Genomic DNA, 15,124 nt, shown 5'->3' on the forward strand with positions numbered 1-15,124 from the left:
AAATGGCTTTCAAATTTGGGGAGAAAATGAAAAAAAGTGGGGGGGGGCAACTTCAAAAACTAGCTAAGCAAGCTTCTGGGGGTGCTCTAAGAAGGGGCCAAGTATTTTGGGGATTGCAGGTGCTTGTATGACGGAGGAATTTAATTTTTACTAAAACTTAACTTTAGAGACATAAAAATATGCTAGCACCCATTTTCAAGCACCCCAAATTTGATGGGACTACTTATTTTCCCCAAAAAACACTGCTTTATGCCATTCTTCACCACTTTTACCAAGACGCTAATAGCAAGCAATTACCACCACTTAAGTACCCTAACTAGTTCAATTAGGGCTAATACTAAGCTACCATAATGATTTCCGAAGTCAGACCATCTTTTTCGGGGGTACAGAGTGATTCCCCCAATTCATCCTGCACTTTTCCCCTGGTTCACATTGGCCGGGTCCTGTTTTCGCCTGTTTAATAATTGAATACGAAGTAAATCGGGAGCGCGCACGAAAAGTTTTCGCCTCCAAAACAGGCGAAGGCGGTAAAAAGTCGGGCAGGCGTAACTTTCTCGCCGATGCAAAACTAATTGAATAGGGCCCTTAGAGTTCATTCTAGCACCCTACACCTGTCACAACCCGCGCAGTTCCACTTTCCTGTCTGGGGTGTCTCTCTCTGCTCTGGTGCTTCTAGCACACTCAGCCTGTGCAAGAAACTGCTGAGCGACAGACCAGAGTGTGCTAGAAGCACCAGAGCAGAGAGCAACACCCCAGGCAGGAAAGAGGAACTGCACGGGCTGTGACAGGTACAGGGTGTTAGAATGAACACTGTATACTTATTAAACATTGTACAATGTAACAAAAGATTACTATAATGTTTACTGTGGGGTTTATACAATAGCCTCCGAGATTTCAGAGATTCAGCCACTAGATTTAAAGACTAAATAATTTAAAAAAAGGTAAAAACCAACCTAGAAAATATTGCCGACATCTTGTGGCCTGTCTGAAACTCACAGGCCATTATATTTACCCCTATGTTTGCATATTCTAAGGTCTTAATTCATTTTAATATGTCTTAAATTTAAAACAGCAAAACATTTTTTTGCTCCGCCTTAAAAAAAAACTGAAAACGAACTAAAATATTCAACGAAACCGAAGTCCATAATAATTTACATTGCAATCGGCCCGTAATGTATGTCAACATCTTATTCAAACACTCTTGTAATAGGTCTCGTTGTGAACAAGTCTTTGCAACCAGGTCTGTAAATTCAGGTGAGTGATTCTACTGTTCTTTTCTGCACCTTGTTTATCTGCCAACCCCCCAGCTGGTAACTGGATAGGACCACAAGCAAAAGCATACCAACCCTCCCGCTCTGCCGGTATCGGCACTGGAACAGACGGACAGAGTTTGGCTTTGTTACATTGGCCAGAAAACCCATAAAAAGGGTCCCAGGTATTATTTTTTCCCCCAAACACGGTTTTTAAGTCATCATTCTAGTGTAGTTGCTTCCGGAGTCACACCGTCACCCGTGCCAAAGATCCCGGGGGTATCATCGCCGGGAATTCCATAGAGAGATGAGAAGGGGAAGAGGGACAGGTAATGGCACTGCTGTGAATTGTACGCTTGAAAGTTTAAATTGTGAGGGAAGAAATTCCCGCCCTCTACATTCTTACTGCTCTTCTCAACCGTGTGGACTCTCTGATGTTTGACCAGAATTGACCTCTGTGTAAAATATTTCCCACACTCGGAGCACCGGAACGGCTTCTCCCCGGTGTGGATTCTCTGGTGTTCGACGAGGATCGCTTTCAAAGTGAAGCTCTTCCCGCACTCTGAACAGGAAAACGGCTTCTCCCCGGTGTGAACTCTCTGATGGTCCAGAAGATGAGATTTCTGCGTAAAACATTTCCCGCACTCGGAGCACGCATAAGGCTTCTCGCCGGTGTGGATGATCTGGTGCTCTGCCAGATGCGATTTCTGCGTGAAGCACTTGCCGCACTGAGGGCAGGAAAACGGCTTCTCGCCGGTGTGGATTCGCTGATGTCTAACAAGGTCGGACTTCTTGGTGAAACATTTCCCGCACTCGGAACACGGGAACGGCTTCTCGCCTCTGTGCGTTTTCTCGTGGCCGACGAGAATCGACTTCCTGGTGAAACATTTCCCGCACTCGGAGCAGGAAAATGGCTTCTCACCCGTGTGAGTTCTCTGGTGTATAATGAGATTTGCATTCTGGGTAAAACATTTCCCACAATCATAACATGGAAATATTTTGTCTCCTCTGCGGGGTGTACTGTGGGTGACAGTATCTGAGGGATACGAGAAACACTCCTGATTAGCGGCGTCATAAGATATATCTGCATTGTGATGTACATCTGGGGTAATGGGGTATTCTCCTGGAGAATCCTGTGAGAGGTCATCGTCTTCTGTTTTACAGTCTGGCGATAAAGGGAGAGGTTCCTCTGAGGCATTCCTGCTGCTGTGTCCATCTGTAGGGGAAACAAGAAACGTATGCGGTAATAATCAATTGGACCTCCACATAATAAATAGATTAAGACAGAGGTTCCTAAACTCAGTCCTCAAGGCACCCTAACAGTCCAGGTTTTAAAAATATCCATGATTTACCACATGTCAAATTTGATTTAACCACCTTTGCTCAACCACGGATATCTCTAAAACCTGAACTGTTGGGGTACCTTGAGGACCGCGAGGAACCTCTGGATTAAAATATTTGTACTTTGTCATTCAAAACCATTACATTTTAATAGCTACTTGATTTTGACTATAATTATGTAGCCAGCTGCAGTATTAGGACACAGCGCGGTACAGAGATATATATATAGCATAACATAATCAATAAAAACTATATGTGACTGTTAATATTCTTGCAGCTGGATTAATGGGTCACGTCACATGTGGTAGAGCAGAGGAGGGATCGTGGCTAATTTCCTATGTGGTAGAACAGATGAAGGATCATGGGTAATGTTTATAGATTAGTGTCTGGATCACTATAGTGACATGATGTTGGGAATAGGACTGGAGTATAATAGGGGCTGATGGCTCCTGACTATCCCACTGGGCAGATACATTTTCCTCATTAGTCTGTAGTGACAGAGGAGTGTGTAGGATAAGCGATTGCAGAGGAGCCCTGCCACAAATCTAGCATGCCCTAATAGCAAAAATGTGCCAGCGCATGCTGGGATGTATAGTTCCTCAGCAGCTGGAGGGCCACGTGTTGAATATCCATTCTGTAGTGACTGAACAAGGAGAATATGTGACTCATTCTGTTCTTAGCGCTTATTACTCACCTGTGCTGATAAATGTAGGGATTTCCTCCTCCTCCTCCTTACACTGCTGATCAAACATCTCATCTTCTTCTTCCTCTATATTTTCTACTTTAACTACAATGAGGTCTCCACCCTAAGTAACACACAGAACATAAACAAATGTTTAACAATGTCCAAGATCTAAACAGGTTCACCCCACGTTTCTTGCTCCAGAAACATCAATCCAAGTAACTCGTGACCCAGCCTGGAGAAATAGACAGGTGATAATGGGGTCATATTTGAGTCTCATAAAGCTCAGTGCTAGTATTAAAAAGAACTCCTACACAACGGCGGCGGATGCAGGAGCGGGGATAAGGTAAGTGTTTTTTTTTTTGTACAAGCGGCACTACAGGGGCATAACTATGGGGGCACTACTACAGGGGCATAACTATGGGGGCATTATATGGGGGCACTACTACAGGGGCATAACTATGGGGGCACTACTACAGGGGCATAACTATGGGGGCACTACTACAGGGGCATAACTATGTGGGCACTACTACAGGGGCATAACTATGGGGGCATAACTATGGGGGCACTACTACAGGGGCACTACTACAGGGGCATAACTATGGGGGCACTACTATATGATTTCCTTCCTTTTAAATCATCTTATCTAAGCTCCTGCTGTCTTTCAGGTGAGACACAGGGATTATTGTGGAAAATACCATCTAGGAGGTCCTAGCTTTAGATTCACAGCCATAGAACTTGAAATCATTTTTGAGGATAGCCCATCTACCTTTAACTTTCTCATTAGTATTGATATGTACCATGACTTGCCGTGACTATTAGATCCTCACAACACCCTCCCAACATCTATCTATTGATCCAATCCACACTGCTGGTACCGGACCACATTGAGGCAGCACATTTTTTTGGCATTCACCTGCATATTATCACTATTTTATAGCAATTGCCTATATGTGAATTATCCTGGTCATGCTCAGGTCTTTCCTCACCTCTATTACTTTCCCTTTTCTTCTTATTGAGGCTTTATGCTGTTTTTATGTTCTACTTATCTTTGCTTGGTTATAGAACCAAGAATTGTTAGGTTGATTAGGTTACTAACCCCTAGTAAAGGCAGGTATGGAGGACTTAAGAAAAAAAAGAAAGTATGAAGAAACATATCAATTTGAATTTACTTTGCTATTTCAATATGGGGAGGCCCTCAATAGCACCTACCTGGTACTCAGTATTTAACTCTGTATCATCCTGGGAATAAAGAGGACGGGGACATCTCTCTGAGGTATTCCTGTTACTGGCCCCATCTGTAAGAAACACACAGTGACAGTGACTGGTTACATTGTATATATGTGATTATCAGGTGATGTGTATCTAATGACAGTCTCCTCTTACCCAGTGATGTGAGGGGCCGGTGATTCTCCATCATCACGTCCTTGTACAGACCCCTGTATCCATCTACATAATCCCACTCCTGCACAGAGAGATAGACAGTGACATACGCACACCTTATAGGAACCTGACACACACAATGATACAGTCATCACCCAGACACATCCCCTGGTGTTACTGTATAATGTCCCATTCCCAGCAGTCACCTCTCCAGTCATCACCCAGACACATCCCCTGGTGTTACTGTATAATGTCCCATTCCCAGCAGTCACCTCTCCAGTCATCACCCAGACACATCCCCTGGTGTTACTGTATAATGTCCCATTCCCAGCAGTCATCACCCAGACACATCCCCTGGTGTTACTGTATAATGTCCCATTCCCAGCAGTCACCTCTCCAGTCATCACCCAGACACATCCCCTGGTGTTACTGTATAATGTCCCATTCCCAGCAGTCACCTCTCCAGTCATCACCCAGACACATCCCCTGGTGTTACTGTATAATGTCCCATTCCCAGCAGTCATCACCCAGACACATCCCCTGGTGTTACTGTATAATGTCCCATTCCCAGCAGTCACCTCTCCAGTCATCACCCAGACACATCCCCTGGTGTTACTGTATAATGTCCCATTCCCAGCAGTCACCTCTCCAGTTAGCAGCTGAATCATCTTGTTGGTGAGTTCCAGGATCTTCTGGTCATTATGTCTCAGTGAGCGAGGTGGAGGCACCGTAATGGGGCTCTGGTTCCCACTCAATCCTCCTGATACACAGGAACAACTTCTGGATTTTATGCGCTCAGACTTCTTCACAACATTATAATCCTACACATTAGAGACAGTAATATATATATATATATATATATATATATATATATATATATATATATATATATATAATGTTGCAGTAAACAGATTTCACCTCCGTTCTGCCGACAGGTCTATGTTTTATTAATAGAGATGAGTGATGTCTTTGAATTTCCCAGACCCCCTCACCTCCCCAGTCAGGTCCCTGTGTTAGTAATAGAGATAATAGTGATGTCACTGTGACACTCCCAGACTCCCTCACCTCCCCAGTCAGGTCCCTGTGTTAGTAATAGAGATAATAGTGATGTCACTGTGACACTCCCAGACTCCCTCACCTCCCCAGTCAGGTCCCTGTGTTAGTAATAGTGATGTCACTGTGACACTCCCAGACTCCCTCACCTCCCCAATCAGGTCCCTGTGTTAGTAATAGAGATAATAGTGATGTCACTGTGACACTCCCAGACTCCCTCACCTCCCCAGTCAGGTCCCTGTGTTAGTAATAGAGATAATAGTGATGTCACTGTGACACTCCCAGACTCCCTCACCTCCCCAGTCAGGTCCCTGTGTTAGTAATAGTGATGTCACTGTGACACTCCCAGACTCCCTCACCTCCCCAATCAGGTCCCTGTGTTAGTAATAGAGATAATAGTGATGTCACTGTGACACTCCCAGACTCCCTCACATCCCCAGTCAGGTCCCTGTGTTAGTAATAGAGATAATAGTGATGTCACTGTGACACTCCCAGACTCCCTCACCTCCCCAGTCAGGTCCATGGGTTAGTAATAGATATAATAGTGATGTCACTGTGACACTCCCAGACTCCCTCACCTCCCCAGTCAGGTCCCTGTGTTAGTAATAGAGATAATAGTGATGTCACTGTGACACTCCCAGACTCCCTCACCTCACCAGTCATGTCCCTGTGTTAGTAATAGAGATAAGAGTGATGTCACTGACATTCCCAGACTCCCTCACCTCCCCAGTCATGTCCCTGTGTTAGTAATAGAGATAATAGTGATGTCACTGTGACACTCCCAGACTCCCTCACCTCCCCAGTCAGGTCCCTGTGTTAGTAATAGTGATGTCACTGTGACACTCCCAGACTCCCTCACCTCCCCAATCAGGTCCCTGTGTTAGTAATAGAGATAATAGTGATGTCACTGTGACACTCCCAGACTCTCTCACCTCCCCAGTCAGGTCCATGGGTTAGTAATAGATATAATAGTGATGTCACTGTGACACTCCCAGACTCCCTCACCTCCCCAGTCAGGTCCCTGTGTTAGTAATAGAGATAATAGTGATGTCACTGTGACACTCCCAGACTCCCTCACCTCACCAGTCATGTCCCTGTGTTAGTAATAGAGATAAGAGTGATGTCACTGACATTCCCAGACTCCCTCACCTCCCCAGTCATGTCCCTGTGTTAGTAATAGAGATAATAGTGATGTCACTGTGACACTCCCAGACTCCCTCACCTCCCCAGTCAGCAGGAAGATGATCTCCAGCGTGAGATTTAATATCTTTTCAGTCATCTCGTCCCTGTCCGTGTCCATCCTCTGTGTATCTGTTTGTACCGAGGATCTTGTGGAGGAGACGGATCATGAGTTGATGTCAGCAGAGGTGATACTGTAATGTAGAAAAATGAATGAAATAGGAAGGGTGTATAGTATACATAAATGAACCAATAACAGATGTAAATATCGAATGTTACATGTGTGCTGTGTACTCCCAGCAAATAATTCCCCATGTTTGAACCCTATTTTGTACATATATCTCATTTTACAATCATTAGATGATTCTTTGCCTGACAGCCTTATATGTCGGCCCCTGACGCATCTCGCTACATGGGGTCATCATCCGTACCTTCAGGATGAGCTGCATGTAGAGTCGGCATGACGATGCAGCTGACGACCCCATGCGAGTGAGCACCGCCCGACATAGTGGGTATACATTGCTCGATTTGTCGCTCCGATCCGTTAGATTCGGGCAAATCGTTAAAAATATGGCTAAGTGTGTACATCCCTTTAGAGAATAAGTAAAGCCAGTATCTCACATTCATATACACAATACAGTATGTGTATTACGGAGCTGAATACTATATATATATGATAAAACTTAAATCTTCCTATCATGACAGCAGGGAAAGGGGCTTCTCTAAAGTAACATACACAAAGTGGCGACAAGTATCATGAATAATGTACTTTGGGCTTGATTCAGAGATGTACAGTACAGCATCCGAAGACGCAGCACTGGATCAACTACGTGAACATCAGACATCCGAGTAGTCCGGCAAAATCACGCTACCGTGAAACTGCATCCAAGGACGCAGCCACTGGCTATGGTACGCCCAGAAACCGTGACCGACAAGCTCCCCGTCACTGCCCCCCAAACACTAGCAGCCTGCCAATCATGCCGCAGCTTTTGGGGTACTGCGACCAATGTCGCAGGACCTGATCTGCGCATGGACAGTGCGGCTCCAGCGGATCATTAAACATTGGAGATTTTAACCAAATATCGGATTTACGTAAATCTCTGAAGCAGGCCAAGTGAATTCATCCCCAGGGCTGGAATCGGTGATGTCACAGGAGCTTAAATGTCTGCAATTTCAGCTTTTTACAGCACATATTCGGTCGATAAAACAGCTCCGGCTTCGCCATTATCGAAGCAACAGGGCTAATGTTTATTAAGTTGTTACCCGCTGGAGTTGGCGAACGAAAGACCCTTACTCCGGCGAACTCGGCAAGTTCCGTAGCACATAAGAGCTAGGCTGAAACAGTACATTATGGCTCCTGTCTAACTCCAATGCAGAGATCCTGCATTTCAGATGGGATGATGCAATGAACGACGCGGTGCAGTTACACGCAGCATGTAACGACACATCGCACCGTATAGTTAAAACGCTAGTCGCACCAGTGGGTCGCACCGTCAATCAGGTGTGTACCCAGTTTAAGTCCGGACACACACGAAATACATGTTTTCAAGTCTGCTTAGTTGCTACAATTCCCTGGGGCACTTGCTGTATGCAGTATCTGGCTATAATGTCAATTTACGGTATTTTAAGTGCTCAGCATCTATAAACATTTATTTAAAGCAGCCAAGAATAAGTATTTATAGTGAGCGAATTACATTCACGGTTTAGAGGAATTATAAACTTTCTATTAAAATTACAAATTATGAACTTTCAAGGGATAAAACATTTCCAGGGATAAACTTTAAACGGAAATGGTTGCGTTTCTGTACCACCCTTATCCCAGCTTAAGAGATACAAACTGTCTATCTTCTATAATGGTTAGATAAACATCCTAAGGCATACACACCTGTACAATATCGGCCCGATTTGGCCGATTTAGCCAAATCGGAACGACAAATCGGGCATATCGTGCAGTGTAGAAAAAAGAAAAAAGGTGTCTGCACTGGTGTCAATACATAAAACACAATTCTATTTGAATATACATATAAATTTAATATACATATGATAGGAACTACAGTTCAATAGAAACAAATAAAACCACATACATGACATAAATGAGCGTTAATATGCATTGCAAGCTTGTAACAAAATAGTTGCAAACGGGTGTGATCAGAATACAAAAGTAATGTGGTGACTGAGATAGAGAATTGGATCCAAATTAGATCCCATGTCACACTGAATATAAACAAAGGATAGTATGAATGGATGTGACTGATCAGTGGCAGTCTTCTATTGTCAAATGCAAAAAGTGATCTGATTCCTGGAGTTAAAGTTGCATCCAAATTATGGCCCTCATTCAGAGCCGCTCGCTATTTGCGGTCGTTCGTTCAAAAACAAGGGGTGGCTATTCAAATGAACCGTTCGCACTTTGCGGTCTGTTCACGCCTCTAAGTCTGAACGAGCGAGCAAAACTTGCGGTTGTAATTTTGAAAAAGACGCCCCCTGGCCGCTCGCATCATACGTCATGTCCGCTATTTAATAGATTAATCGAGTACATCGAATAGCGTATGAACTGCTCGCTATTCTTGTGGTTGGTTTTGTCAACCGCTATTTTGCAAGCAGTTCTGAGTTAAAAAAAAACAAGTGACGTGGTCAATGACGCTGGTGGATTAATTATGCACACCCTTAAAACGCCCGTTTTGACCTTTAAGCACGCCTGCGTTCTAATTCCACTCCCCGTTTTCATGCACCTTCCCCTGTTACCACCCACATACGCCTCATTCTGTCACTCAAAATAGCAGGCATTCGCTATATAGCGAACAAACGATTTTCGGCCACACTGACTGGTTCGCGCATGCGTATAAAAATCCGTACGCATGCGCAGATGTGCGAACATCGGTCAGAACGAACGAGCGGCCGCTTACGAGCGGCTCTGAATCAGGGCCTATGTCCCAATGTCACACTGAATGGTATATAGCAAGGACAATCTGAAAAAAATATATAAGTACAGTCACCATAGAAGTTGAAAATGGAAACAACCCCTCAGCAGAGATGTAGATATAGGTATGATTCTTTACCGATCACACGGTAGGCTCTCTGATTCCAAAGCTTGATGCTGCAAATCGGACTCCTCAACTCCTTACCCTACCAAGGGCTCCCAGAGGAGAAATTGCCAGCAGAGATGTGGAGCTAGGTCACACCGCTCCAGCGGTTCCTGACCAAACTGTGGGAGGAGACGGCAAGGGGTCACCCCGATTACACATTATACGATATATCGTCCTGAAGCAGATTGGAACGATATATCGCACATATTGTATAGTGTGTATGTCCGATCCATCGTTAACGTCGGTCGTTCATCGCATCGTCCCATCTGCTGTTCTGCGCGACAGATGGGACTTTGCAATGAATCACCCGGTGCCGTTTCATGCAGCATGTAACGACACATTGTGCCTTCGTACAACGTATCAAGCAGTATGTACGCCATATGCGATGTATCGTTATATTGCATCGCACCGGCACATCCTATAGTGTGTACCCAGCTAACCTGTGCAATCGTCTCTCTCTCTAAAGATATGGTAGCATGCACAGTTCTCTAAAGTGGCTAGATACAAGGGTCTATTTACTAAGCAGTGTTAGTAGACAGAGTGAAAAGTGATAAGGTGCCAGCCAATCAGCTCCTGTCATTTTTAAAACACAGCCTATTAGATGCCAGTTAGGAGCTGATTGGCTGGTACCTTATCACTTTTCACTCTGTCTCCTAACACTGCTTAGTAACTAGAGCCCACAGTCTGTTAGCAGTCTATCTATACCACTGCACAATGCTGGCTCACTAAAGCATATATTATTATGGGCGTGCATCAATGTATAGTAAAATCTGCAAAGCATGCAACATGCATTATAATATGTAATTGTAAGTTGTAACTGATTTGCTTGCACTGTATATTTTCCTCTCCTGGGAAACATTGATTATTACTATCATGAGAGTTACATTACCTCTCCCAGGAAAGAGCACAGGCCCTCTGACAGGTGACAGATCCTGCAGGGCTCCTGGTATATACACTGAGGGATCCCCGTCTTTAATTACCGGGGGAAAGATGAGGGCTGGAGAAAAGGAGTCTGTGTTCCACCTTCTTGTCCTCCCCTGGCCTCTGATCTAGACCTCAATAAGATGGCCGTCGACTCCCCTGCAGTAAGGACAGATGCATTATAAAAGAAAAATGCATCTATCCTCTCTAGTGTTTGTGTTGAGGTGACTTGTGGAGGTATGGTGACGTCAGTGACTCCATATATGGTCATCCCATTGGCACACTGGACGAGAGCAGTGACCAATCAGCACTGAGGGCGGAGTTTGGCGCTTTGTCTTGTCCAGAGACAGCCAAGTGTTAACAGCCATATTGGTGGTGGGCAGGAGTGAGCGATCAGCAGCCATGTTAGATGAGGGCAGTTTTGCTTAGTGTGGCAACAAGGAGTAATGTAAACATATATAGCATGACCATTTAGCAGTAATGCTGAAGTTAAGAAAATCCCCTTAAGTAAGCTATTGGCATAAATATCACTTATACCAACTAAAAACAACCCAAATGACCTTAGAGGCGCTTAGAAATATATAAGAATTAGATATGTCTAAATGACATATCATAGGGGGCACTTACGAATTATTGCATGAGCACACATATATTCAAAAGGTTTTATTATAAAATGATGACCATAAAAAACAAACTAGCACTTGACTAATTCATAAAATACTCGAGAGCATTACAAAGCACGTATACCTTTAATCCACTGTAAAGATGTAAAAAATTGGAGTCACTTCATAATAGCAACAATGTCAAAATTTGCAGACAATGTCAATCCTATGTAAAGATCAATATGTATTCACTCACGTCCAGGTGGAACACGTAGGAGCTTGTGATTAGAGAGGATTACAGTCCCGTTAGGTCAGTTAGTCAGCAGCAGTATAGGATTATTGATGGGTATGCAGTCGGGAAGCCGGCGGACCTAATCCCGACAGTCGGCTTCCCGACTGTCATATCCCGGACAGGGTCTAAAGACAGGCGTCGATATGCCGACGCCTGTCATTAAACATACGCCGGGAGCCCGACGCCCGGCATCCCGATCGAAGGGACGCCGTGCATGGATAGCCTTTAGGTTTAGGATTCCCGGGGGGGACTTAGGGATAGACCCCCCCCCGGAGGTTAGGTTTAGGCACTCGCAGGGGGGACTTAGGGTTAGGCACCGCCCCGGGGGACTTAGGTTTAGGTGGCGGGGAAGGGGGGGTTAGGTTTAGGCCCTTAGAGGGGGGATTAGGGTTAGGCACCCCTAAGGGAGGGTTAGGGGGTAGAAATAGGTTAGTATATACTTACCTTTGACGATCGGGATTTCCTCCTCTGCCGGGATGCCGCTGTCGGGATTTCAACCGCCAGGCATGGGTCCGGCGGTAAATCATACCGATTCCTTATTGATGTCCCGGTATATATCCCCAGCTTTCTCCCAATAAATAACTGAGGTATTGCTGGTCCGGTCTTTACCTTGTTCAAGCTGCGACTTGTGCTCCAAACAAATTGCCTGATGACAGGTGTAGAGTCACGCTCGTTGACTGCCTTACTCAGGCCGCGGTTGGTTATCTCGGGCAGCGATAAGTTTAGACACACTTATGCAGCACAGCTCCTACTCACTTGGAGGGTGTAGAAAGAGTTCAAGGTAGAAAAGATCTCAGTATTGTATGTCCAGTGGAAGGTATAGCAGCAGTGGTATCAATCCTTTACGCGTTTCTCCGTCTGGATAAAATGACGGTTTCTTCAGAAGGTAAGCTTAGAAATATATATATAGCTGATAACCAATACAAGGTCTATGCAGCATACAATTATAATCACAGTTAAAAATGTCAGCTATACTGGGCACTTTACAAAAACAAAATGGTGTCTAAAAAGGCGAGTCAACAGTGGTGTAACTACCGTAGGTGTAGGGGGTGCGGCTAATTTGGGTCCCAGCCCTACCCCTGCACCTACAGTGCCTGCCAGGCTTTGGTCCACCTCCCACCGCACTCCCCTCGACTTACCTGCTCCGGGATCGCACCCCCCCTCCCTCCGTGTCCTCCCAGCATCAGTCAGTGAGAAGGGATGGAGCCGAGTGGGAGAGGAGGTGTGGCTGCCCTGCGCAGCGCAACCACGGAGCAGGTAAGTCAATCAGAGGGGAGTGCGGAGTGGGGCGGATGAGGACTTAGGGGGGCCCATTAAAACTTTGCTATGGGGCCCCCCTAGGTATAGTTACGCCCCTGCGAGTCAGAATATATTTGTGGGCTACATGCAAAAGACAGTAGTAACCCTGCATGCAAAATAATGTATGTATTTGCACCCCTTGCATTGCAACATGGTTTGTCCAGGTGCACAGTTACTTGGGCTACCTCTCTGTCTAAATCAGGCCCTTAGTCACATGATTGGAACCTGTAATACAAATACGAGCTTCATGATAAAATGAATAAGTTCACTAATAAAAGAATATTATGAAATGTTTTTATTTTACCGTGCATTAGTATTATGATTGACATATAAGAGCTGTGATTGTTACATTTATTACGTTTTCAACCTGTTCCATCCCCCACCTTTTTACAGAAAAAAACTGTTGAGATAATTAAAAGGGGGACATACGGGGTCTTTTTACTAAGCCTTGGACGGAGATGATGAAGTGAACGGAGGTAAAGTACCAGCCAATCAGCTCCCAACTGTCATTTTTCAAACACAGCCTGACATGGCAGTTAGGAGCTGATTGGTTGGTACCTTATCTCATTTCACTTTATCTCCATCCAAGGCTTAGTAAATAGACCCCTATATATGTGTACTTGTATGGGAGACCTCCATTGCCTCTGAGGAAGCTGTCATTTGACAGAGAAACGCGTTAGACGGAACACCTGAGGGTGCTATCTTTTGGACTCATTTTCCTGCTACATTCTAATGGGATCCAATCAGGGTTGCCGACATTCTGGCTGCTTCTTCCGGGACTGAGCAGCCAGATCGGCAGAGCAGGGGGGCTTAGCCGGCATAGGGGGACACGTCCGGACAGCTTACCCGGCATTTGTGGGTAGAGCAAGGGCGGAGCCACTTGATCGCCTTGTCATTTTGGCCAAAATTACCCTATTCAGCGTGAATCGTGTCATCTGCCTCCCCCACTGCGGGGGTTTCTCTTATAACCACGCGGCGGCGGGGGGGGAGAGGGGTCTGCAGCCGCCAAGAGGCTTGCCTGCCTTTCCGGGGGCCAAGAGCGGCACCCGATTTTCGGGAGGCTCCCAGCCAATTCAGGAGGGTAGGCAAGTATGGATCCAATATCCTGGGACCTTTGTGAATTGGCCACCACCCTTCCATCAGCTCACTTAGCACGTTGGGATTCCTCTTTTCAGCTTCACCTGCACTAAGCTGCAGTCCAGTTCATTCATTGCTGTGAAACCTTTCACATCACATTGGATTCTGTGGATACAGGGCCTGATTCAGAGACGGACGCTCTGAATGAGGGCGGTTTTTAATTTTGGTGCGGCCTCCTGGCCGCTCGCATTGCTGTGGGTGACCACCTGGCCTACTAGACTGGCCGCCGGCTGGCGTCAGTGCCCAGAGCACTGGGCGTATGAGAATTTTAAACCCTGTTTCTCAGTGATGAGCTGCAGCTGGGCCTGTGAAACTGTGAACACCCAGAGTTCCAAATCTACCTTGCTGCTGATAATTGCACAGGCTTCAATCTAGCCTCCCTTGGTGGGTGCTTGATCCCACAGGAATGTGGGCAATTCAGGTGACACACAACCCCTCTCACCACAAAAAAAAAATAAAAAAATATATATATAGAACGCTATATGTTCCATCTTGTAGCTATACCAGACCCAACTACTTTTTTTTTGAGGAAAGTGCCAACATTGTCCGGAGGTGGATAGGCCAAAGGCATGTATCTTGGTGGGCACTAAACTCCACCTGGTACATAGGTAGCTTTTCAATATTTTCTTTGAGGGAACTGTATCAAAACTGAACAAGTACAGAAGATGCCCATATCAACCAATCAGCTTTGAGGTAGCATTTATCAAGTACATTCTATAAAATAGGCAGAAGCTGATTGGTCTCCACTTGTCCGCTCTTTAGAAGGCTGACACATCTGACCCTTTGTCTCTCACGCAGAGCTTTTAGGCCAGTTTTAGTATTAAGCAACCTAGTGTCAACGTAGGGTGACCCCCGTCACAGCCTAGTGTCACCCCCATTTCCTGTTAGCCCCTTCTCAATCA

At 45.4% G+C, this 15,124-nt stretch overlaps 1 protein-coding gene across 4 annotated transcripts; it reads right to left on the reverse strand.

The window, feature by feature from the left end:
- Positions 1-685: 685 nt before the first annotated feature.
- On the reverse strand, positions 686-11,110 carry LOC148500774 (uncharacterized). Of its 4 annotated transcripts, XM_088451393.1 has the most exons (8): positions 10,861-11,110; positions 9,945-10,090; positions 6,932-7,082; positions 5,301-5,477; positions 4,660-4,738; positions 4,486-4,571; positions 3,286-3,397; positions 686-2,466 (listed from the first exon to the last, which is right to left on the reverse strand). In XM_088451393.1, the coding sequence occupies exons 3-8, from the start codon at positions 7,007-7,009 to the stop codon at positions 1,472-1,474; spliced, it is 1,527 nt and encodes a 508-aa protein (XP_088307519.1). In that variant the 5' UTR covers positions 7,010-7,082; positions 9,945-10,090; positions 10,861-11,110; the 3' UTR covers positions 686-1,471. The 4 variants fall into 4 exon arrangements, with proteins under 4 accessions (XP_088307519.1, XP_088307521.1, XP_088307518.1 ...); XM_088451395.1 differs by lacking the exon at positions 9,945-10,090 and having other exon boundaries at positions 10,952-11,110; XM_088451392.1 differs by lacking the exon at positions 9,945-10,090.
- Between the last annotated feature and the right edge of the window lie 4,014 nt (positions 11,111-15,124).

Source organism: Taudactylus pleione, unplaced genomic scaffold (genome assembly GCF_031769625.1).
Source record: "Taudactylus pleione unplaced genomic scaffold, aTauple2 ptg000547l, whole genome shotgun sequence".
Lineage (NCBI taxonomy): Eukaryota > Metazoa > Chordata > Amphibia > Anura > Myobatrachidae > Taudactylus > Taudactylus pleione.